Source organism: Aspergillus campestris (genome assembly GCF_002847485.1).
Source record: "Aspergillus campestris IBT 28561 chromosome Unknown P168scaffold_14, whole genome shotgun sequence".
Taxonomy (NCBI): Eukaryota; Fungi; Ascomycota; class Eurotiomycetes; order Eurotiales; family Aspergillaceae; genus Aspergillus; species Aspergillus campestris.
In genome coordinates this window covers 476278-499930 of record NW_020194349.1, presented here as the reverse complement: position 1 = coordinate 499930, position 23653 = coordinate 476278, and the positions used below count along the sequence as shown (strand labels likewise).

Sequence of the window (23653 nt, the reverse complement as noted above, 5' to 3'; positions counted from 1 at the left end):
CGGGTTCACTTGCCTGCCAGTCATCGTTCAGTCGGTGGTCGGCCCTATTGTGGATCCCCGACTACACCGATCAGCATGCGGCAATGGCCAAAGCTCATTGCAGTATACCCACGTTTTCTGGCCGGAGAATACTGTGAAGCTCTTGGCGCCCAGCCAGACGCCTTCGACTGCCCTATACCGGTATTCCGAGCCCGGATTAAGCACTGGGCGGCGCACGTGCCTTGCGGCTAGATCGCTTACGGAGTATGTACTGATGATATCGGCTGTGAACCGGTGATGTTCGAATCGTAAAGCAGATTTAAGTGTACACTGATAGAATCGTGTGATTTCCCCGGTCGTGATCAGACAATCGAAAGATTTTGTTACCTGTTCTGATCCGACCAATTTCTACCGCGCAACCCCTTTAGTGCTCGGTTGACACGACTTGGCCGCTTTCCAATTAAATATTGTGGAACGATGTCTCCCAACGAGCCGATCGCGATCATTGGCTTCAGCTGCAGGTTTGCAGGTGGTGCTTCATCCCCTTCGAAGTTATGGGACCTCCTTCGCGACCCCAAGGATCTATCCAAACCGCCCCCCGAAACCCGATTCAACCTCGAGGGCTTCTACCATCCATATGCAGAACAACACGGAAACACCAATGTGCACGGGGCCTACTTTCTCGACGAAGATCCGCGGTGCTTTGATACTGTCTTCTTTAATATCTCCCCAAAAGAGGCCGAGGCAATCGACCCCCAGCAACGCATCCTCCTCGAGATGGTGTATGAGGCTATGGAAGCCGCCGGCCTGACATTGCAAGGTCTCCAGGGGAGTGATACCTCGGTCTACGCCGGTCTGATGATTAGGGACTACATGGATGTGCAGGCGCGTGACCCGGACTACTTCTCGCAATATATGGTTACAGGAACCTCAAGTGCACTCAACGCCAACCGCATCTCTTACTTTTTCGATTGGCACGGCCCCTCGTTGACCGTCGACACAGCATGCTCGTCGAGTCTTGTGGCGGTCCACCAGGCTGTTCAGGGACTACGGGCCGGTGAGAGCCGCATCGCCTGTGTCACCGGATCGAATCTACTCCTTGGTCCGGAGTTGTTCATCTCAGCATCCAATATGCACATGATGTCGTCTAGGTCGAAGATGTGGGACACTAGCGCCGACGGCTACGCTCGCGGAGATGGCTTCGCAACATTTATGCTCAAGACGTTGTCCAACGCCATCGCTGACGGCGACCATATTGAAGCTATCATCCGTGAAACGGGCGTCAACTCGGATGGTCGCACGAAGGGTATTACGTTGCCGAGCCCCCAAGCTCAAGCGGAACTAATCAGAGATACGTATCGTCGCGCCGGCTTGGATCCGTCTAATCCTAGCGACAGATGTCAATATTTTGAGGCACATGGAACTGGGTATGTGATAGAGGCCCTTCAAATTGATATTATGCTAACAAGACTAGAACCCAAGCTGGTGACCCACGAGAAGCCTCCGCCATCTACGATGCCTTCTTTGGAACAGAAGGCGCCGACAACAAGGTGGATCCGAAGCTTGTAGTCGGATCTATCAAAACTGTTGTTGGGCATACGGAGGGAACAGCTGGCATGGCGGGCATATTGAAAGCCTTGCTCGCAATCCGTCACCGTGTTATCCCACCCAACCTGCACTTTAACAACCTCAACCCTTCAGTTGTCCCGTTCTATGACCGAGTGATAGTACCTACTGAGCCAATGCCTTGGCCAGCGGTGACACCCGGAAAGCCTGTCCGTGCCAGCGTCAACAGCTTCGGATTTGGGGGTACTAATGCTCACGCCATCTTGGAAAGCTACGAGCCTGGAAATCGCACAGTGGCTACCGACCAAGGCCAGGGACTCGCACTTCCTTTGAAATTTTCCGCATATAATGAGAAAGCTCTCTTATCCGTTGTGGAGAACTACGCAGCATTCCTGAGGCAAAACCAGCAGACTGTTAACCTCCGGGACCTGGTATGGACTCTACACACACGACGATCCCACCTGCCTGTCAAGGTCGCTTTCTGCGGCCTATCCGCCTCGGACATCGCAGACCAGATGGAAAATAAACTCGAATCAGTCAAAAAAACTCCAGGAACGGAGCTTGGCACGTGCTCTCCAGCGTTCGCAGGTGAAAAACCGTCTCTACTGGGCGTCTTTACCGGCCAAGGTGCCCAATGGCCTACCATGGGGAAGCACCTCATCGAGAGCTCAAGAATATTCCGTGATACTATTGAGCGGCTCGAAAAGTGTTTGTCTGAGCTCGACGATGGCCCTGACTGGTCCTTGAAAAGTGAGATTCTGGCACCGAAGGCCACTTCACGCGTTGCCGAGGCCGCTCTGTCACAGCCCCTGTGTACCGCAATCGCCATTGCTTTGGTGGATCTGCTTCACGCCTCAGGTGTCAACTTTACCGCCGTCGTGGGTCATTCCTCCGGCGAAATCGGCGCCGCCTATGCTGCCGGGGTTATCACTGCGGAGGAAGGGATGAAAATTGCTTACTACCGCGGGAAGTATGCCAAGCTAGCCGAAGGCAAAAATGGGGCCAAGGGTGGCATGCTGGCAGTGGGTATGGGATTTGACGAAGCCAGGGACTTTTGCGATCAGGTTCAGTTCAAGTCACGCCTAGGCGTTGCCGCCAGCAATTCGCCCACCGGTGTTACTTTGTCGGGGGATTTGGATGCTGTTCACGAGGCAAAAGAGCTCTTTGACACCCGCAAGTCATTTGCTCGGATGCTCCAAGTTGATACTGCGTACCATTCACATCATATGCTGCCGTGTGCAGACCCGTATGTAGCGTCTTTGAACGCTTCTAGGATCGAACCGAAGGATCCTGCACAGTCGTCTTGCACTTGGATCTCTAGTGTTTACGGCTCCGATGGTGATCCAACAGTGGGGGAGCTCAGCGCCGTCTACTGGAGGGACAACATGGCTCAGGCTGTACTATTCTCTCAGGCTTTGGAGCGTGCCATGATCGAGTGCGGTCCATTCGATGCGGTACTCGAGGTTGGCCCTCATCCGGCGCTTAAGGGTCCGGCATCGCAGACGCTACGGGAGCTCAGCGACAACCCTCTACCCTACTTCGGGGTTCTCGATCGCAAACGCAACGACACGGTCGCATTCGGGGACGCGCTCGCCTCTTTGTGGATTCACTTTGGCCCCTCCGCCGTTGACCTCGAGGGTTACGCAGCTGGCTCCGGACCCAAGGACCTACCTCAGCCGAAGGTAGTGAAAGATCTTCCTGCCTACCCATGGGACCATTCCCAGGTTTACTGGCGGGAATCAAGGTTGTCGAAAGAGTTTAGAACTAGAGCCTCGCCTCCTCATGAACTCCTTGGCCATCTCTTGCCTGGTGGATTGTATGAGGGTGGTCTTCGTTGGCGAAATATCCTTCGCCTTGAAGAGGTTCCATGGATTGGCGACCATCGATTTCAAGGACAGGCACTTCTCCCAACGTCTGCGTTCTGTTCTATGGCAGTCGATGCAGCTTTGAAGCTGTCGGCAGGCTCTGTGGACCCTGTTACTGATTGTATCGAGCTCCATGATCTTGTTATTCACAATGCGGTCAGCATCCCAGACGGATCGCACGGTGTCGAAATTATCACCTCCATTCATCGACTCGAGACCGCGAACCATCCACTCAATGCAGAGTTCACTGTTCTATTTGGGCCCCCTGATGGTAGCCAGGGGCTGAAGAAAGCTGCCTCGGCGCATGTCAAACTATTGCGTTCAGGTCCTGCTGAGGACCCTGCTCCTATCCGGACCCGGGAGAAATGGCTGGACTCTCTTGACATACCCCGTTTCTATCAGTCGATCGGAACAATGGGACTTCAATACGGCGGCTCGTTCAACTGCCTGGAAAGTCTCCAGCGGAAATGGCAGAGGGCCTCCGCACTCTTCAACAAGCAAGTCGCCACTATCAAGCACTTGACGCTCGATCCGTCTTTGGTGGAAGGGTGCATCCAAGCTGCGTATGCCGCCTTTTCAGCACCTGACGATGCTGCATTGCGGCGTGTGTTTCTCCCGCAGAAGGTAGAAAGGATGTCGCTACGGCTGTCAGCAGTACTTGGCTCGGACTCTCTGCTTGTTATCGACAGCTATGTGACAAGTGTTGAGAAAGCAACCGCCAACAGGCGTCCCGCCTTCCACACAGATATTGAAGTATCTGATAGCGTCAGCGGCAAGTTGTTAGTCGAACTTGAAGGTGTTACGATCTCTTCGTTTAGTCCTACCTCCGCGGCTGATGACAGAGAGCTGTTCCTCCAGACTGTGTGGAAACCCGCTATGAGCGAAGGCATTTCTGTTGGCAACGAACAACAACGGAAAATAGCCAACCAAGCCGCATTGGACATGGAACACCAGTCGATCTTATATCTCGAGACACTTTTTGCCAACAATTTGTACCTCTCTGGTGACATGTCACGGGAATTCGCGTGGTTGGCCCAACTCAGCCAAGCTGGTCCCTCTAGAGGTTCGCAGAACGGTGGGAATGCGGCGATTGCCTCCCACCTGGACGATTTCGAGGCATTGAGAGCGGTCGCAAAGAAGTTGCCCGATGTTATACGGGGACGAGTGCCTGGTGCTGACCTTGAGCAACAGCTACTGTCTTTTGTGGAGACCAATTCTGTCTTCAAACAGATCAACGATGGGTTGTACAATCTGATTGATCATATTACGCATCGCTTTGCACACCTCAACGTTCTCGAAATTGCCCCCGCCCACTTGCGTCCTTCCTTCAATGCCTTCGGTGATCTGGCCGACCTGATTTCGTCATACACGTTGGTCACCAATTCGCCTTCCAAGGATGTTGCGAATTATGGCAGGGATTTCACCCATATTCCAGTGCAGACATTACACACCGACCCGTCAGCTATCACGTCTGCCCTCAATGGACAAAGGTTTGATATTGTCATCGCTTCATACCTTTTGAATGGACAAGCTGCCTCCTTCAGTGAGGAGGCGCTGCGAGAGTTCAGAAAGGTTCTGACAGCGGGCGGCTACTTGATCCTGGTTGAACCTACACAAGAATATGTCTGGTCCAGGATCTTCCTAGGTGTCCTACTAGGCTCGGAAGCAAACACTGGTACGGGGCGAGATATCGGATGTCCTCTCTCCAGCGTGAGTCTAGATGGTATGTTGCGCAACGTGGGCTTCTCGGGAGTAGACTCGTTGCTGCCCCGCGATGCCAATGGGCCAGGTGATGCCATATCGTTATTCGTGACCCAGGCATTGGACGAAACTATTGACCTACTTCGCCATCCGTTGCAACCCTCGGCACTGGGAACATTGGAAGGCAGCCGTGTCCTTGTCATCGGCGGTAAAACACTACGGACCTCGAGATTATGGCACAATATCGCCTCCGCTTTACGCCCTTGGGCAAAGGAAGTCTTTTGCATAGAGTCCTTCGAGGATCTTCGGACCGAAGATACAACTGACGTTGCGGGTGCAATCGTTTTGACGGACCTTGACGAGCCAGCGTCTAGACTGCTCACGCCTAATTCATACAACGCGATTTCCGGACTATTTGCACAGGCTCCTCATGTCCTATGGGTAACGCACAATGCGCTCCAAGCCAACCCCGAACAGGCGGCATCAATTGGGATAGGCCATTGCCTGGCTCAAGAACATCCGTCCGCCCATTTTCAGTTCCTTGACTTGGATACGCTTGAGGAGTCCGAGTATAAGATTCTTGGTTCTTTCATGCGACTGCTGATCCCTGGCGTACACGACTCTCAAGCATCTCGTCTATGGACCACTGAAATGGAGATCTCAGTCAAAGACGGTCAAGTTTTGATTCCTCGTGTATTTCCAACACGGAGTATGAACGATCGTCTCAACTCACACTGGCGCCCCATCGTCCAAACTGCCCATCTACCGAAAGACACAATTTCTCTATCTTCTTCTGGCTCGCTCCATGCCCCTACCTACGCCGCTCAACATATCAACTCGCCAAGCATCACTGGGAAAAGGCCGGTTCTTCACACGACCTATTCAGTCCCAATCGCTATCAATATATCTAATGGCGTCTATCTCTATGTTTCCGCGGGACAAGTCGACAACGTGGGCAACGTTCTCGCATTTACTGATACCATTTCATCTCGTGCTCCTGCGCTTGCGACGTGGAAGATTCCTGCGGTTCCTGAATCTGGCTCATTTGAACTCAATAATCTCTTGGAGCTGACAGCAAATGTTTTGGCCGCTCACCACATCATTGACTCTCTTCCTACAGGCAATTCCGTCCTCTTGGAGCCCAGTCCCACTCTTGCAAACGTTATCATTGACTTAACCAAAGGTTCTGAGAAAAAGGTCTACTTCTTAACCACTGCAGCGCGTGAAGAAAGGGGCAGCGTCACATGGACCACCGTGCCACCTCTTGCGTCCAAGAGACACATCCTTTCAGTGCTTCCGCACTGCCCAAAACTCTTTTTTGACCTTTCACCCGACCCAACTCGCCTGGCCTCCCGTATTGTACAACTACTCCCGTTGGACTGTGCCATTTATGGTCAAGGAGAGCTATTCCAGTTGGGCTCCGAAGGCGCAGACGACGTGTCTACTCCCTGGCTACAACATGTCCTACTGACAGTTGCATCATCGGCATTGAAACTCTCCAGAAAGGCCACATATCTATCCTCTTCACCTCTAACGTTGAACGACTTACTTGAGCATGGTATTCACAATGGAAATGCTATGTCGGTCGTTGATTGGACCCATCAAAAGAGTATCCCCCTGACGGTTGAGCCATTCGAACCATCACACCTCCTTTCCTCTACTGGAACATATGTTCTCGTCGATACCAAGTCGTCCTTGACTCACTCCATCACTAATTGGTTGATTGCAAACGGTGTGCGGTCATTGATCACCATCAACTCGCAAGCACCCCCGCCCCGCCCCCTGCCTGAGCCAAGCTAACAACTAAACAGTGACATCGGAGAACATAAAACACTGGAATTATTGGATGAGCTGATGGTCCAGAACCTAAAGGCGGATCTCACCAATCTTAAAGACGCTAGAGCTGTCTTTGAGAGATTGCCAAAAGTCACCGGTGTCATCTACGGTGGCGCATCACCTGCAATTTGCAGTTTCGGCGGATCTGAGGCTCCATTGGAAAGCCTTTTGAAATCGCAGCAACGTGCACATAACCTGACAACCGTCTTGGGAGATCGAGGTGTTGACTTTTTCATCATCCTGTCCTCCCTCCAAAAAGATCGTGCGCCTGCGAACGCAGTATGTACCCATTTTGAACACTTCTCTACGATACTAATGTTTATTTCACAGTACTTCACTAGCCTCGCTTCTCACTGCAAGCAGCGAGGACCACCAACAATCGTGGTCTCCTTGGAATCCCAATTGGATTCTGACCAAGAATGTCCATTTATCCGCCTCAGCGAGTCAGATGTACACTACGCGCTGACGGAGGCAATTTCAAGCGCCCTGTCTCGCGATGGAGTGTCCGCGATCTGGACTGGTGTTAAGCGATTGCCTCGTGAAGTTCCTGCTTCGTCCACGCAAAATTGGCTCTTTAGACCTTTGTTCTCTCATCACACTCTACGTGGGCACGAGGCTGACCCACGCAGCTCTCAGGGTGAAGTCCAGAGCATGATGGAGAGAATTGCCGTGTCTAAGGATCACCAGGAAGCTTCCTTGGTCGTCCAGGAGTTCTTCATGACACAGCTGGCGGCGATGCTGACCCTAAGTCCCGAGTCTCTGAGTTCCCGCAATGATCTTACAAGTTTAGGAGTCGATTCACTCAGCGCATCAGACATCCGGGCCTGGTTCTTAAAGGAGCTGGACGCCGATGTGTCAATTTTAAAGGTTCTTGGAGGATACACTATTGCGGACCGTATGGTGTTCATTTCTGTTGCCTTTTTGACATGAGTTGCTAACGCGTTCTAGTATGTGATGAAGTCGCTGCTGATTTGCCGGTTCATATTGGGTTGCAGGAAGAAGCCGTATCGCCACCCGCTGTCAACTCACCCGAGCATGTTACTGCTGCACCTGTGGCTAAACAACCCAATATCGAACGCCCTGTTGAATCCCTGGTGCCAGTTTTGGAAATTTCTGTTGAGGCATCCTCGAGCAATTCTTCCTCAGAAGGAATAATGACGCCTCAAACCAGTCGAGGGTTCTACACTCCCCGGACCGAAATAACTTCTCTACAGCTGGAAAGCGTGCAGTCAAAAGTCTGTACTCCTGTTCAGCGGCAGGAGAAGATGTCGTTCAGTCAAAACCGGCTATGGTTCCCGACGGCCTATCTTCAGCAAGACACCCCTTTTAACTGTACCACGTCATACACCTTGACGGGTCCGCTGGACGTTGCTCGTCTTGAACATGCGTTCCAGCGCATGATTGAACGCCATGAAAGCTTTTGCACTGCGTTCTACACTGATGCAGATAGCGGGCAGGCCATGCAGCGTGTGCTTGCGTCTTCCCCATTCCAGATGCGAACAATACTGGGAAATAAGGACGACGTGCAGCGTGTGTTCCGTGAAGTTGCCAACTACCGTTTCGATCTCTCCGTCGCAGATACGCTCGTCGCTTCATTGATTTCTCATGGGCCTAAAGACCATACCATTGTCTTCGGCTACCATCATATCATCATGGATGGTGTCAGTTGGCAGATTACCCTGAATGATCTCGCCAGTTTCTACGAATCAGAAAATCCCGAGCTTCCCACGTTATCGCAATACATCGACTTCTCAGTCAAGCAGCGCCAGCTTGTCAGTAGCGGTGCACATAATGCCAAGCTCTCATACTGGCGAAAGGAGTTCCCGTCCGCACCCCCTTTGCTGCCTTTGTTCCCTTTCGCGAAGGTTGGTACGAGGAAAGCCCTCACTCGGTACGACACGCTCGACTATGTGTATGATGTGGACACCTCTCTTGTCTCGAAGATCAAAAAGGCAAGTCTGGCTGCGAAGACCACAACTTTCCACTTCTACTTGGCAGCTTTCATGGTTTTGCTTAATCGATTCCTGGAAACCGATGATGTCTGTTTGGGCATAATTGACGCGAATCGCTCGGATAAAGCATTCTTGAACACGGTCGGCTTCTTGCTGGATATGCTGCCTTTGAGGTTGAAGGTCAACAAAAAGGAGCGGTTTGTCCACACCCTGCGCAATACAAAGTCCAAAGCATACGGTGCTTTGGAGAATTCTGGTGTGCCCCTCGAAACCATTTTGAAGGAGCTCCAAATACCCACTTCTTCTACGAGTACACCATTGTTCCAGGTGTTGATGAACTACCGTATGGGGGCGCTGCGCGCTCCGCAGATGGGCGACGCGAAGATGAACTTCCTGGACTACGAGGATGCCAAGGCGCCTTTCGATCTTGCCATTTCAATCGACGAGAAAGACGATGGCACTGGAATGTTGACTTTCTCTATGCAAGATTATATGTATGACCGGGAAGGTGCGGAGCTCCTGGTGAAGACTTACGTTCACCTACTGGATACCTTGGCGACCGACTCATCCCAACGCCTTAATGAGGTGCCGTTATTTGATGAGACTTTGGTTAACCAATCCATGGTCGCTGGGACCGGGCCTGTTACTGGATTTGATTGGGCACAAACGGAGACCATCTCACAGCGCGTGGACGCTATGACAGCCGAAAAGCCTGACGGAGTTGCAGTAAAGGATCTGAATGGAAAGGCTAGGACCTATGCCGAGACGCAAGCAAGAGTCCATGCTCTGTCCCATTCTCTCCAGCAGGCCGGGGTCACTCCTGGCTCGCAAGTTGCCGTATACTGTGAACCGACCGTCGACACTGTCGCATCGATCCTCGCCATTCATCGTGTGGGGGCTGCTTACGTCCCTCTTGACGTTCGAAACTCCTTTGAGCGACTGCAGGATGTCGTTAGACAGTGCAAGCCAGCCCTTATTTTATACCACGGTGCGACCAAGCTGAATCTTGCTGATGTGGCTTGCGACGGTCATGATGTACTTGATATTGATACTGTTCCACAGTCGGCATCCGTACATGTTCCCGACGCTTCGAAGCTCTCCGACCCAGCTGTCATTCTTTACACTAGTGGATCCACTGGGAAGCCCAAGGGTATTATGCTGACTCACGCAAATCTCTCCATTCATTTTGCTTCCATCAGCGATGCCTTGAGCCTCACAGACAGAGACGTCGTACTGCAGCAAAGTGCTCTTGGTTTCGACGCTTCCTTGGCCCAAATGTTCATGGCACTTACGAATGGTGGGACCTTGATTCATGGCAGCAACCGTGGTGATCCAATCGAGCTTGCGGCTCTGATAGAAAGAGAAGAGGTCACGCTGACGCTGATCATGGTTTCGGAAATGTCTGCGCTTCTGCAGTATGGACGAGACATTCTATCGCGTTGCCAATCTTGGCGCATTGCTCTCTGTGGCGGCGAGGCCTTCACGATCAATCTTCTTCGCAAGTTCCGTGACCTCGACTTGCCGAATCTGGATCTCTACAACGCATACGGTCCGACAGAGACGACTATTATGTCTTCTCTAGGTAAAGTGTCTTACCGCCGTACGGATTGGGAAGAAGGGTCCGTTGTTCCCGTTGGGCCTCCTCTTCCAAATTATGGTGTGTATGTACTCGACGAGTACTTGCAACCGTGTCCACTGGGATGGCCTGGCGAGCTGTGCATCTGTGGACCGGGTGTGGCGCCGGGCTATGTTGGCCTTCCCGAATTGACCGCTTCCAAGTTCCAACGAGATCAGCTGCGCAAGCCCCAAGGGTCATCATATGAGGGCTGGGGTGATGTTTACCGTACGGGCGACAAAGCCCGGCTGCTGAAAGATGGATCCTTTGTATTCTTGGGCCGCATGGATGGAGATTCGCAAGTGAAACTGCGTGGTATTCGAATTGAGCTAAACGACATCTCCAGCTCGATAATACAGACTTCCAATGAAGCCATTGTGGATGCGACGACCATTGTCAAGGGCACAACCAGTCAATTGCTGGTTAGCTTCGTGGTTCTTTCGCCGGCGAAGATCACCGACCTAGAAAGATCGCAATCATCCGCGTCTGCTTATCTCCGTCAGCTTATTCGGACCCTCCCTCTACCCGTGTATATGCGCCCGGCGATCGCAGTTCCACTACAGCGATTGCCCTTCACGGAACGAGGTAAACTCGATGTCAAGGCCCTGGCGGCTATTCCGATAGAGGAGGATGAAGAGACAGACAATGAAGAGTTGAGCGACACTGAGAAGGCTTTGAAGCAAGTGTGGCAAGATATCTTGTCAGAACAAGGACTACCACTTGAGATTCGGCGAGACTCGGACTTCTTTTCTGTTGGAGGCAATTCTCTCATGTTGATGCGAGTCCGTGCGAAGATGTTGGAGGTCTTCGGTGTCTCAGTGCCGTTAGCCCAGTTATTCCAAGCTAGCACGCTGGAGTCGCTCGCTTCACGGATAGACGGAGATACAACGGCTCAAACAGACACTATTGTGTGGGGTGAAGAGACTACTTTGGATCCGTCTTTGCCTCCTGCTATCCCTCGTGGCCAGGATCACCCAGAAAAGCACTTATCGGTCGTCCTCACCGGTAGCACTGGGTTCCTGGGCCGTGAAATCGTTCGACAACTCGTCGCTGAGCCACGTATTTCCAAAATCCACTGCCTCGCTGTCCGTCCTGGACGCACTCTACCGAAGGAATTGGTTGCATCTTCGAAGGTGATTGTTCACACAGGCGACTTGGCCGCCGAGCGTCTTGGCTTGAGCGCGTCGCAAGCCGAGGAAATATTTTCCTCTGCCGCAGCCATCTTCCATAACGGAGCTGAAGTCTCCCACATGAAATCCTATCACTCTCTTCGAAAGACGAACGTGGGCAGTACCCGCCAGCTTGTCGAACTTGCATTGCGCTCCTCGATCGCTGCTGGCGTTCCCACCCCGGCGTTCCATTACGTCTCGACGGCCGGTGTGGGCCACCTTCTCGGAAAGCCTTCGTTCCCTGAACAGTCTGTCTCCCCCTTCCCACCCCCGGTTGATGGATCCGATGGTTACGTTGCTGCCAAGTGGGCTAGCGAGCGGATCTTGGAGCAGGCATCGGGACAGCTAGGATTACCCGTGTTCATTCATCGACCCAGTAACATTACTGGTCCGGATGTCGGTGACAGAGACATCATCCACAATGTTTGGAAATGGTCTGAGTCGCTACGAACAGTCCCCGATATACTGGCTGGGGGTGCGACAGGAGCATTTGACTTTGTCGGTGTAGAAACCTGCGCGAAAGGGATTACTGATACTCTTTTCGTGTCGCCCTCCGCCGGGAGTCTCGCTTATTTCCATCAGAGCGGGGAGAACGTGATACCTGTCCAGGATTTCAGGATTTATTTGCAAAGAAAGAGCGGAGAAGAGGTTGGGTTACTTCCTTTTGATGAGTGGGTGGATAAAGCTGTACAGGCGGGATTGGACGATCTCGTTGCCTCGTTTCTGCGCGGGACAAAGGGTGCGTTTCAGATGCCGTTGCTGCCGAAGGCTTTCCGGGGGTGATTGGGGTTTCTGGGGCATACAACAGGCGGTGGTGGTATGACATGATCCTGTAAATACTTACTCGGTGTCGGGGCTATCCTATAGGAGGTGTTTTATCACAGGCAGAATAACCAAGACTCTTCATCCTATAACCCCGTAGCGACGAATATGTACATTACCCTGAGAGAGGGGGTGAAAAGAGCTGTAGATTACATGTAAAAGTACAATTCTATGCTGCTGCATGCATCTACATTGGATGTACACACATTGAACATCTGAGAAAAGTTCACGAAGATGGGAGCTAGCGGCCCAGAATCGGTCCCGATCCGCCACGGAAAATCGCTCTATATTCTAGCGGCGCTTCCCTGCTACTAGGGTTATCTTAGTCACGTGAGGCCATGGCAAAGGCAGCTTTCTGGTGCGGTGATTACGGAGATCGTTTGCAAAGCACCTGTCTATCACTGCATAGTGTAATGTACTGTACTGCCTTTGAGTCATTTCCAGTCCCTACGTCGAGGGACGTGGAGTTCTCCTATAAAGCCCTGGCTAGTTCTGGGACCATGTTATAATTTTTGCTCTATGAGAGCCGGCTAGCTTAGGAGGTAGCCATAGATCTTGCTATAGGTAGTACTGCTCATAGCTTTCTAAATACTCCATGTCACCATGCCCCTGTGCATCGCTAGATAACATATCCAAACAGCGCGCCAGTAATAAACCCACCCAGGACCACCATGCTAACTACAACCAGCAATATTCGAAACCACAATTTCTCAATGGTCAGATACTCCAGCTCGAAAAATGCCTCTTGCGACCCTGACAGGGACGGACGCCATGTCTCCAAATCAACAGTGTCGGAATCGAGACCCCTCGCATGAGAGTACGACTCGAACACTTCGCGCGCATCTAGGTTCCAAGAACTGATGGTCCGAGGCGTGTAAGAGGTAGACAGTAACGACGCTGCTGATGAGGAGATAAGAGAATGTGTGCTGCATAGAAGACTGTCTATTGTGCTTCGTTTGCGCGTGCGGAGAGGGATGTTGATCGTATCTTCCGGCTTCGGCTTTTCTGTGGTATTATCTGTGACCTTTAGCTGGGTCCGAGCGATAGGGTACACAAGGCATACCCCAATATAGTTCAACTGCCATAAACAACGGCAATGCGAGCATAAGCAGAGGCATCATCTGCCCAGTCGACCATTCATTCTCGCTTCCCTGCATTGCCTCGACCCGAGAGGAGTCGTCGGACATTCTGTACCCGGTAATCCACCAGAATCCCCAAAGCAGCATCGCGAATGCCCTAATTATTTCCAACAACGAGGAGGCAAAAATTTGCCATATCATATGAGCAGTAATAAAAATTGCGTACGTGGTGGCGAGCACACCCCTCTGTAACCGTGTTGGGCGTTTCCACCTCCTGCTTAACCAGACATGAAACCTCGTCGGGAGCCGAAGGATATACCTCACAGCACGGAGGAAATAGGTGGTCCATCCGACATAACGGGGGTAGAAAACGCCCATAGCGAATAGGTAACTCCATACCTGGAAGCTTAAGGTGACAATCAGCTGGACCATTTGTGACCCCTTGACGTATCCCGTCGACATGTTCTCCCAAATACATTTCGTTGGAGTACCGAATAGAAACAGCCAGTCTTTGTGGTAGGTCAGGATTTGACAGATGAAAATAAACCCGGCCTGGCAGGTCATCCACGCCGCGCGCCAGTGGCGCATCGCAGGTTTCTGCTGGAATACGGGGTACGTGACCATAACAGAGGTCTGGTAAACACAGCTCGTTACCCATCCGTAGTCTGCGATTATCTCGAAGTAATATTGTGGGATGTTGCAGTGCGTGATGAAGCCGATGAGGAGCATTGCGGTGCCGATTACTAGTTGCTGGTCACTGATCATGAGACAGATTTTGATAAGCGCTGTCGACGAGCCTGTCCATTTCTGGGCTTCTTTCTTGAAAATCCATTGTCGAATGTGGTTTGGCAGAGTAAGTGACCCATGTCGGATCCACCGGTCAAAGTCAGAGAGACAGTCATCGGAGATGCGATCGTTGAAGAAGTAACCCCAGGCGATTATGATATATGTCGACCATACGCCAATAAAAAACGCGGCGAGGACCTGGGGGCGTTATTACTAGGTAGTAATTAATCAAATATGCCGACACTTACCCCCGTTCCAGCCTAGATGCAGATCTCAGTATATTAGTGGTCAAGCAGCGGTCCGAATTATTACTCACAATGTCAGGATCAGCATCGAAAGGTACGATATAATTATCGGGCACCGTACAGTTAGGTTGCGCAGAGCAGATTCCCATGGTGGTACTAGCAGGCCACTAATAGGTTACATTGATGAACAGAATGTATAAGATCCAATATGGTGGAGAAAAATGCAGCGCGGGGAACCATCAGCCCTAGGCTTCTTATTTATTTATGTAGTGTAACCAGAAGATCGAGGCCCTTTGCGAGATCATCAGAAAATACTCTAAATGGCTGCATGAGATCTGCGCCAGCCTCATTGTCGTGCAGCTAGCATCGCCTCGTCATCGCAAGGATGCTATAATTTTATAGGCTGTTGACGGGGCTGTGCTGTCCGGGCTGAAGGAGTCGACAAATATCACTGACCTTCAATATGCTACCACACCCTCCTGGGTTAACCCCAACCCGGGATACCCTCTTGGGAACATCTTGGCGATTAGCTTCTGACCTTTAATGTATATTAATTACATGCCAAAGCCCCAGCCCTCAACAATTTGTTTTTGGTCGCTACCTTGGGATAATTATATACTCTTCAATTAAATTTTTAGTAAAGATGCATCCCTTCTATTACTAGTGTGATCTTTGACCATGTCGGTGTCAATCTACCAATCTTGACACATCGAATTGACAAATGCCAGTCACTGCACTTGAATACCGAATTGGCATTCTGGTCGGGCTTCATGGGCCTGATATCCTTACAAGTATTCTATTAACCTACAGAAATACCATTTTAGTCTCATAATTTATTCATCGAGATAATTCAACTGTTTGAATCAAATTGTAATCAATTAAACATTAATAATCTTTTAAGAAGGGACTCCAACGCGCACCAGAGGTGGGATTTTAAAGTTCGGTATGCGTTCGATATGCAATAAGTAGCAGGTAAGAAGCAAAGAAGATTTTATCGAGTTTACCAAGGACTAAAACCCATATAATGAGTGGCAAAAGCGATAGTCTACGTCATAAGAGAGCTATACTATATGGCCACACAAGCGGAATAATTTCTTGGACAAGCCGACGACCTGCGTTTAGGAAGTAATACATCGGATTGAGAGGCTCCAATAACCCACGACTTGTCACTTTTTCTGGCCTTTGACCGTGTGATACGCTGAGTGGAACCTTGGCCTGCGCTTTCTCGAACCCTTGAGCTCATTTGCTTGTGAGGAGAATGGGATGTGACTTGATCCTGTCCTAATCCTTAGCCCTTCAGCACCTGATTCCGCCTCGGAGTAGGGGCTTTTTATGCATCCTTGCTTCGCGTTGCTCCAGCTCTCGCCTGAGTTATAGATCCCTTGTTGAATGAGCTAGAAGGTGGTTTTTTAAGCGAACACTACCTTTCGAACGCTGTTCCTAAGAGGAGAATGATTGTAGAATGGAGAGAACTCAAAGGAGAAGTAGAGACTGAGATATCACGTGTGCTTGCTTGAATGGCCAGACTATCCAGGATATTTGGTTTTGTGCAGGAGCTGATGTGGTTCATAATGTTGGAATTGGATCTTCCTTGGCTTTTGCTTTGGCATTGGCTCTTCGTCCTTCCCGTCCAGGATGCTAGATTAGTCTTAGCTTCTCTCTTTCCTTTTGCCCTTGTCTTCCACACCATTAGCTCATTCATGTACGTCATGTAAATGGAATCAATATTCACGCTCCGATTCCATCAAATCAAAATAGGTACAGATATATTGTCTGGTTAGCTACTGGATCTCTCTGATACGCCTTGTTACGATATGCTTCCTCAAATCCGCACTGCACATCCAGTACTTCGGCCTATGATTAGCTGGGAGACTCTCATTTGAAAGGCACCAAGGATAGTAGCTGGGTCGAATGACCGTGTGGCAATAGCTGATGACCCCGCAATGGCGGTCGTTCCACGCCTGGATGTGTTTCGCACAGTGATCATGCCATGCCATTCACTTTTCAAGCACCAGGTCATACATTCGTAGCAATAAATTAGCTTTAACTCCGTCACTTATAGATTTCGGGCTTTATCCTTGAGGATGCAGTCATGCATGTGTCCACTTCTCTTGCCCCTTTCCAAACTGTGATTTTTAGTACATATATCTCCATTGACACATTGGTAGATGGGAACTCACTGTTGAATGTCTATCTATGTGCGAGCATACTTTGCGCAAAAAGCATCCTTTGATCAAATGAACGTGGCTCGGCGGATGACATGGTCGTCTTCATGCAAGAATCTACTCTCCCATAAATGGGGTATCGAGGGGGCTCTCTTTCCCCATCATCCCGGTTCACCATCTGCCAAGGCTGGGTGTGTATACAGTCTTGCTGCATGAAGCTAACCAACTTTGTTGTGCTATTCGCCAAAACGAAGATAGGTATCTTGCAATGCCTTCGGTTCGCAGTCGTGTAGGTCACGGTTTGGTTGCCGAATCCGAACCACTTGCGCTCATCAGGTGCGGAGCCTGAGCTTGACCACAAGGACGCAGGTTGTGGAGATGATTAGTCTACTAGACAAGAAAATCTGGTTGTTCGGCCGGGGTTGTTCTCTTACTACTGGACTGTTGGCGTCCTATCGGGCGGTGCTGAAGACAATTCTTGGGGAGATGAAGATGAGGGCGGCGAACATCGGTTTGACACATGTTGCTCTTCCGGAGGAGACACCATACCCTGGAGCTGAGTTGTACGAAGTCTATTCCTTAGGCTGCGGGATGCTTGTTGCTTTTTAAATTAAGTATACACGCCAAGAGTAGATTTATATACCCACCCAGAATATCAGACATTACAGCTATAATGTCATTTGGTTGTGTCTATATAAAAGAACTATGCCAAGTGCCGGCCCGCAACAATACACTTGTTATCTCAATACAAAATCCCCTCGGGGGGCGGGGTGGGGTTGGAATGTCGTCAAAGGATAGCCCATAGAGACCAAGATTACAATACTTTATCCTTCACGCTCCATGGGTAGCCCTCTTTGCAATTCAACAATAATAAGTGACACCAAAGGAAATCGGTAATATAGTCAAATATTACGAGTCAGTGCTGAATTCTCCGCTGAGAATGTGCATGGCAGCCGTGTTTTTGATTTGCTTAGAACTGTCTTATCTTCATTTTGGCGAATAGCACAACAAAGTTGATTAGCTTCATGCAGCAAGACTACATACGTGGAAAGACGGTGAGCGGAGGGTGACTCCAGGAGGGAGAGCGTTACACATTTCCATACCCATAGTCAGAGACTGGTTTGCAATAAGACATCTTCGCTGAAGTTTTGGTTCAGGAGTCGAGCATAAGACCATGCTGCAATGTTGGCCTTCCATTTCGTGTATATCGAAAAGTGTCCCTTGGGAGAAAAGCTAGGTTGGGCGTTTTGACCTTCAGGCCAAAGTCATCATTGCCTGCTCCATTGTATCCGACACACCCAGCCTTGGCAGATGGTGAACCGGGATGGTGGGGAAAGAAAGCCCCCTCGATACCCCATTTATGGGAGAGTAGAGTCTTCAATGCATGAAACAACTGAATCTGGTTAGAGTCACGTAGCTCTGATTCGACAAGACCCCCGGCAAGATAGTCCTGGCTCAAAGATTGGGTGTCAGACCAGGGTCCCGTATTAGCGCTGCAATTGAATCGGTTAAAGCGATCTCTCAGGAGCCATGCCCCCTCTAAACATGCATGCTGCCAGTGATCGGCCCAAACATTTGTGATTTGCATGCACCAGTTATATTGCACTGAGCAGTTGGGTTTCCATCATTGGACGCTTCTTCCACTGCTCGAACATGTTCACACTTTCGCGCCAACCCCACGGTTCTGAGATATCAACCACATGATTACCCCACTCCTTCATGCATGTACTTAAGCCCAACGGCAGATACGATCCTCCATAACGGAGGCTCTCTAGAGGACGGGGATTCCATCGACAATGACATTCAGACTCGAAAGCACCTCACCTGTGGTTCAAGCCCATCAATAGATGGCATTTCTCACCCACCATGACTTGGTAACCGGGCAAGCTGCAGACTGCAACAGCGGGTTGTGGCAAAGGCAAAGAGCAGGAAGTGTCTCCTCGTGTCCAGAGATGTTTGGTTCGTCATATTCTGAACCACAGCGATCGCGAATTAGCACTGTGCTCATATTATATTTCACCGAACGGATCGTTACCACTGCAGCCCTCAGACCATCAACATGGGCTCTATAAAGACGTACGATGGTCGGCATGAGCAAAGCAATTTTAATGAGCCAGAAACGCCGAAGAGGTCCTGGATGCCTATAAAACCTGAAATTACCTGACCCCGTTCCCTGTCTTCCAGATTGCGCTCAAGTCGTCACCAAAGTGAACAGACATGGCCATGACTTCAATTGTGATCACACGACAGCCACCCGAAGTTGCCGTCATCGAATCTTTTCTGGTTCTATACGAGCAGAATCAAAGCTTATACGAGTATGTGACCCTGGCGGCGACAAGGCTATGCAGAGCATCCCTTGGGCCCGACATCAACTTCGGGATCACAAATCGGGTGAAATCCCGGCATAGCTTGAAGAACAAGCTATATGAACGTCATCCAACGTGCTCTTATCGCGACCATGAGCAAATCAACAGTGATATTGTCGACCTCGCCGGGGTCCGCATAACCCTACCGGCCTCGCTCCAGATAGAGCAAGTGGGCTCAATGATCCGCGAAAAGTTTGACCTCCGGGAAGAAAAGATCATCTCAGGGGACGAACAGGGGCACGACACTCATCGCGCGTATCGCCAGACACATGCGACTTACCGTGCAGTGCATTATCGTGTCAGGATGAAGCAAGAGCAAGTCCCACTTGACAGTGCATGGCAAACGGTCCCGGTCGAGATTCAAGTGCGATCGAAAGCCTGGGATATCTTGTCCGACTTTACGCATGGGCTGCTTTATAAACCCGAGTGTCCGGCAACCTCTCAGCAAATTGATATTCACAATATTGCGAGCAGCATCGTCGACTCGCTAGACTTGTGTCTCAACAAGATCTATGCGTATCACGCGCAACATCTAGTGATTGCAAACACCAACTTTGCGACCAAAAGTTCACTCGAGTCTGCCATGCTTCAATGGGCTCAGGAGAAAACCGGGCGCATGGTCAACGACGTGGGAGACATAGAAACCCTCTGGAAGTTTCTGCAGGCCCTGGACCTTCACACCCCCAACAAACTTAAAGCGACTTTAGCGAAACTGGACACCCTGCAGAGCGTCCTAGTCAATGTTTCAGGCTCGGACTATGTTACGGTGGACCTGGCAACCCCGATCATGCGGGCAAAACTTTGGTCACCTGAAGGGCAGACCAAATTGGCTGACATCTTCAACCACCACATCGCGCTGGGCCGAAAAGAGCTGTACCAGCTGGAAGTGATCGCGGATGCCTTTATCTGGCTAGGCCGGGATCCCACGAATCAGTGGGTGACTGTCCTCGGGGCACTTGTTCCGGAACGATTGTCCAGTGTTCGGTGGCTCGATACGCGACCCGTCCGGGACTTGTGTTACAAACCCGGAGCGCGGTTGTCGATTGAAGATCGGGGATACCTGGACGATCTTTGGTCGTCTTTTTTGTGCAACCCCCACGAAGAAATTCAACTTTCTTTTGGACTGTCCAGGCTTAGGTTGCCAGGGGAGAGTGGCGTTGACCGCCCGGCGCTTCGACAAGCCATCCGACCCGTGCTTGAGTGTTAAAGCTTTAGGCCGAGCCAAGAGTCTCGGATTTCCGTGTCTCAGGAGAGGGAGTGCTCGTTGATCAAAAGGTCTTTGGGAGTTTTCTTTTCTTTTCTTTTTTCTTTCCTTTTTTTTTTTTTGATTTTTGATTTTTGATTTTTGATTTGTAGTTAGTGTCTTGGAGGTATATACTAGACCTCATTGCCTATTATTGAATTGTTGATGGAGCTAAACGTAGTGTCAATGTCATGCAAGTACATTCAGGCCTTTGTTCTTAGGCCTTGGTTAGTATACTTTTGTCCCTTCTTTGTTCTGCTTGTGTTCTTCTTCTTCTTCTTCTTCTTTGTTCCACTGTGGCGCAACCTTGATGCCCAACCTCCGTCAACACCGCCAGAAAAAGAGTAAGCGAGGCTGAACAAGCGGTGAGTGCTTATCAACCACTCAACCAGCATCTGATAAAACCAACGGTCGTCCGAATTGGATATTTCATAGTCAGGGCGCTTAATTCTTCTTAATACATCGGGGAAGATCCCGCTTGATGGATGGTCACATACTCCTGCCCGTTCTCCCATGCGCGCCTCATACTTCGACCGGATCTACTCCGTACCTACAATGAATACATATTCTTACGCACCTGCGATCCTGAAGGAATATTAGTATTAGCCTTACCAAGAAAAGGGACCAGGCCTGAAACACTAGTGTCTAAGAGTCATTTGAGAATGACATCATGAGGGATACAGTGGGGGTCTCTTGGGCTGTCAGGGCCATTGCAATATTTGATCGGGCGATTAGAGTTCCGACAGCTGAGTGGCGACGCTGTTTCCATGCATATTAACATACAGTTAAAAAATGATCCTTCTATTCACGATGTTCAATTGTAATTAAGACGATGGTAAACAGAGGTATCCCCAAATCATCGCCCTTCAGAGTCAAATAGGGATCTGCTTCGGCACGGGGATGAACGTGCCCTAAGGCCCAGGAACCGACCAATTACCTCATCGTCCTAAGAACGACTAGTACAGAGCTCCCGAGTCTCTTTCAGGACTACCGATAGTCCACTGATCTGACTGGTTGGAGCTCCACTTTCAAGTTTAATCTGACATCCAGATCAGCAAGCCTCCAGGACCTACGAAACGGCGACATTGAGATACCTATAGAAAACAAAATCTATATGATCGTACAGTGCGGCAGAATTCTATCATAAGGGCAAGAGACAAAGAAGAAAAAACAAACAAAAAAAAGAAGGTGCATTGTTGCCAGCAATATTTAGATCGTAAGCCCGGATGTTAGGGTCCGGACTTTGTTCATGCTGGATAACACTAGCCACGTTCGTTGAAACACGAGGTATGTGCCCTCCGGGGACCTATCGTCTTTGCTGCTTAATTTTTATTTTTCCGAGGGAAGCCGATTGATTGCCTGGGCGACGCCGATGGAGAGTAGACTGAAGACTGAACTGGGAGGTCGCATTGGAGACAGCCGACCAAACAAGGGCAATCTACCTTTCCGCGCGAGATTGTGATCATCCTGGGTTAACGACTAGATTGGTAACATGGACAAATGTGAATATCAGTGACTCGCTCCGGAAGGCTTTAAGTCTGTGTTTTGTGTTTCTGGCGTGCATTGAACTAATTTCCCTCTCCCCAACGGTACTATCAGCCTCAGCAGGGGTGTTCACATCCGCCCGCGACGGAGGGAGGGCTTCTGCCTTTCTTCACCAGTCTAGTTCGGCCGAATCGCCCTCGAGTGAGCAGTGGAAATTACACCCGTCACTCTTCCCTACACACGAGGCCATTTTCACCGACTCCAAAGGGTGGGTCACCCTGATAATGTGACCTGTGAACCAGGAACTGGCCCACTTGTGAGTCACAATGCTGATGTCCTGACTATTCTCTTTCCTGACATGGTAAGCCAGAACAGACAGCCTCACTTATCTTGGGCGAGGCACCGCGGATGTTTCTTATGAACTCCGTACAGTGTTGCTTGGCAACGCGGCCTTGATCCCTGTCGGATCACCAAGTGAGCTCGCCAAGTACGCGGCATGAGCCCTCCCGAGAGTAAATAGCTAACTGCAGGCTCGCAGGCGAAGACTCGCGTGGCATTGGGAAGAGCTTCCGGTTGGCTCCTAGATTTCTGAAAATGCGGAATCACGAGTGGGCTACTAGCTCCAGTCGCTATGAACAGGGTTGGGCTGATCATTGTCAATGGTACCTATCAAGGACAAAAGTACGGTCAGTTCACAGCCAACACCATGTGTCCTCATCTTACATCTTGTTATACACACAGTGGATAATCCCCTGACGTATGTCTGTCAATGAATTCATCCTGCTGGCCTTGGTGGATGTGTATCCTAGCCAGCTAGCAAAAGGCGTAGTGGAGCTTCCCCTTTTCACACAATCAGGCGACCAATCTACCGACAAAAAGAAAAGACAACAAAAATTCCAGTTCTTTTCTTCTTTTTTGTTTTTTGTTTTTCTTTTTAACAATTTCTGGTGTTCAGCGAGAAGGGCATTCCGGTTTGGGTATTTAAAGCCTAATCAGCCTCGTCTCAAAGGCGTTGCTCAACCCGAATCTACTTCTCAAAGAATCGCCGGGTCAATCCAATCAGCTTAATAATCAGCAAATTCAACAAAAAGTGTTCTCTCTCAGGCCTCTGAACTATGGAGCAGACTACTGGAAACACTACAGGTAAGCCCCCACGTCGCTTTGTTAGTTATTTGCGGGATCTTCAGAGGGCACATGCTGACATCGTCATTCCAAGTGCAAATAGAACATATCCATATCGACTGGGTCACGCTGCAGAACATTATCAACGATGCAAGAGTGAATATTCCAGTGGATGATGCTACACGTGAGAAAATACACGACGCCTGTTCACTCGTGGAAAGGGAATTGGGACATTCTGGGGACAGGCGGGATCGCACTGTTCGTGATTTCCTTGCCTTTACCGAAGGAATAGATGATTTGAACAAGGCGTGGGAATATTTCCAGGGCTCTGCACTCTGATAAGTTGCAGTAAGTTCAACATTTTTCATGTTTTCAGAGGGGCTTTCTCTTTCCTTGTCCATGTGGTTGGCAAAGAACACATTATCTGACAGCTATGAATATCTTAGCGAAACTATTCTCCGCAATTCTACCTGGCTGCCGGACGCAGTATGTCTGTTCGTTCAATCAATGCAATGCAAGTCGTTTCTGGATTTGACGTTTGAAAATAGTGGGAAGTTACAATCGGTATATGAGAAATACAAGTTGGATTATGCACCTCTTGGTTCTGGGTACAGCTCTTTATGCTGTCACATGACTCCTCCGTAGAGTGAGTAATTG

The 23653-nt window shown here is 50.1% G+C and overlaps 5 protein-coding genes across 5 annotated transcripts; 3 read left to right on the top strand and 2 right to left on the bottom strand.

Annotated features, from left to right (window-relative positions):
• Positions 1-456: 456 nt before the first annotated feature.
• On the top strand, positions 457-12571 carry nrps14 (PKS-NRPS hybrid synthetase psoA; the record flags this gene model as incomplete). The annotated part of the gene is made up of 6 exons (XM_024834652.1): positions 457-1406; positions 1454-3801; positions 3913-6850; positions 6923-7226; positions 7278-7842; positions 7896-12571. 6 exons carry the CDS (start codon positions 457-459, stop codon positions 12464-12466), a joined length of 11676 nt encoding a protein of 3891 aa, XP_024689152.1. The 3' UTR covers positions 12467-12571.
• A 553-nt stretch (positions 12572-13124) lies between these two features.
• On the bottom strand, positions 13125-14764 carry P168DRAFT_322166 (uncharacterized protein; the record flags this gene model as incomplete). Its single annotated transcript, XM_024840537.1, has 5 exons — positions 13125-13522; positions 13569-13741; positions 13811-14568; positions 14619-14630; positions 14687-14764. The coding sequence occupies 5 exons, from the start codon at positions 14762-14764 to the stop codon at positions 13125-13127; spliced, it is 1419 nt and encodes a 472-aa protein (XP_024689151.1).
• A 1599-nt stretch (positions 14765-16363) lies between these two features.
• On the bottom strand, positions 16364-16707 carry P168DRAFT_69675 (uncharacterized protein). Its single transcript, XM_024842108.1, has one exon. It carries the CDS (start codon positions 16610-16612, stop codon positions 16397-16399), a length of 216 nt encoding a protein of 71 aa, XP_024689150.1. The 5' UTR covers positions 16613-16707; the 3' UTR covers positions 16364-16396.
• A 370-nt stretch (positions 16708-17077) lies between these two features.
• P168DRAFT_69677 (uncharacterized protein) lies at positions 17078-17446 on the top strand. Its single transcript, XM_024842109.1, has one exon. The coding sequence runs from the start codon at positions 17159-17161 to the stop codon at positions 17387-17389; it is 231 nt and encodes a 76-aa protein (XP_024689149.1). The 5' UTR covers positions 17078-17158; the 3' UTR covers positions 17390-17446.
• Positions 17447-18997: 1551 nt separating this feature from the next.
• On the top strand, positions 18998-20353 carry P168DRAFT_330363 (uncharacterized protein; the record flags this gene model as incomplete). The annotated part of the gene is made up of 1 exon (XM_024841579.1): positions 18998-20353. One exon carries the CDS (start codon positions 18998-19000, stop codon positions 20351-20353), a length of 1356 nt encoding a protein of 451 aa, XP_024689148.1.
• Between the last annotated feature and the right edge of the window lie 3300 nt (positions 20354-23653).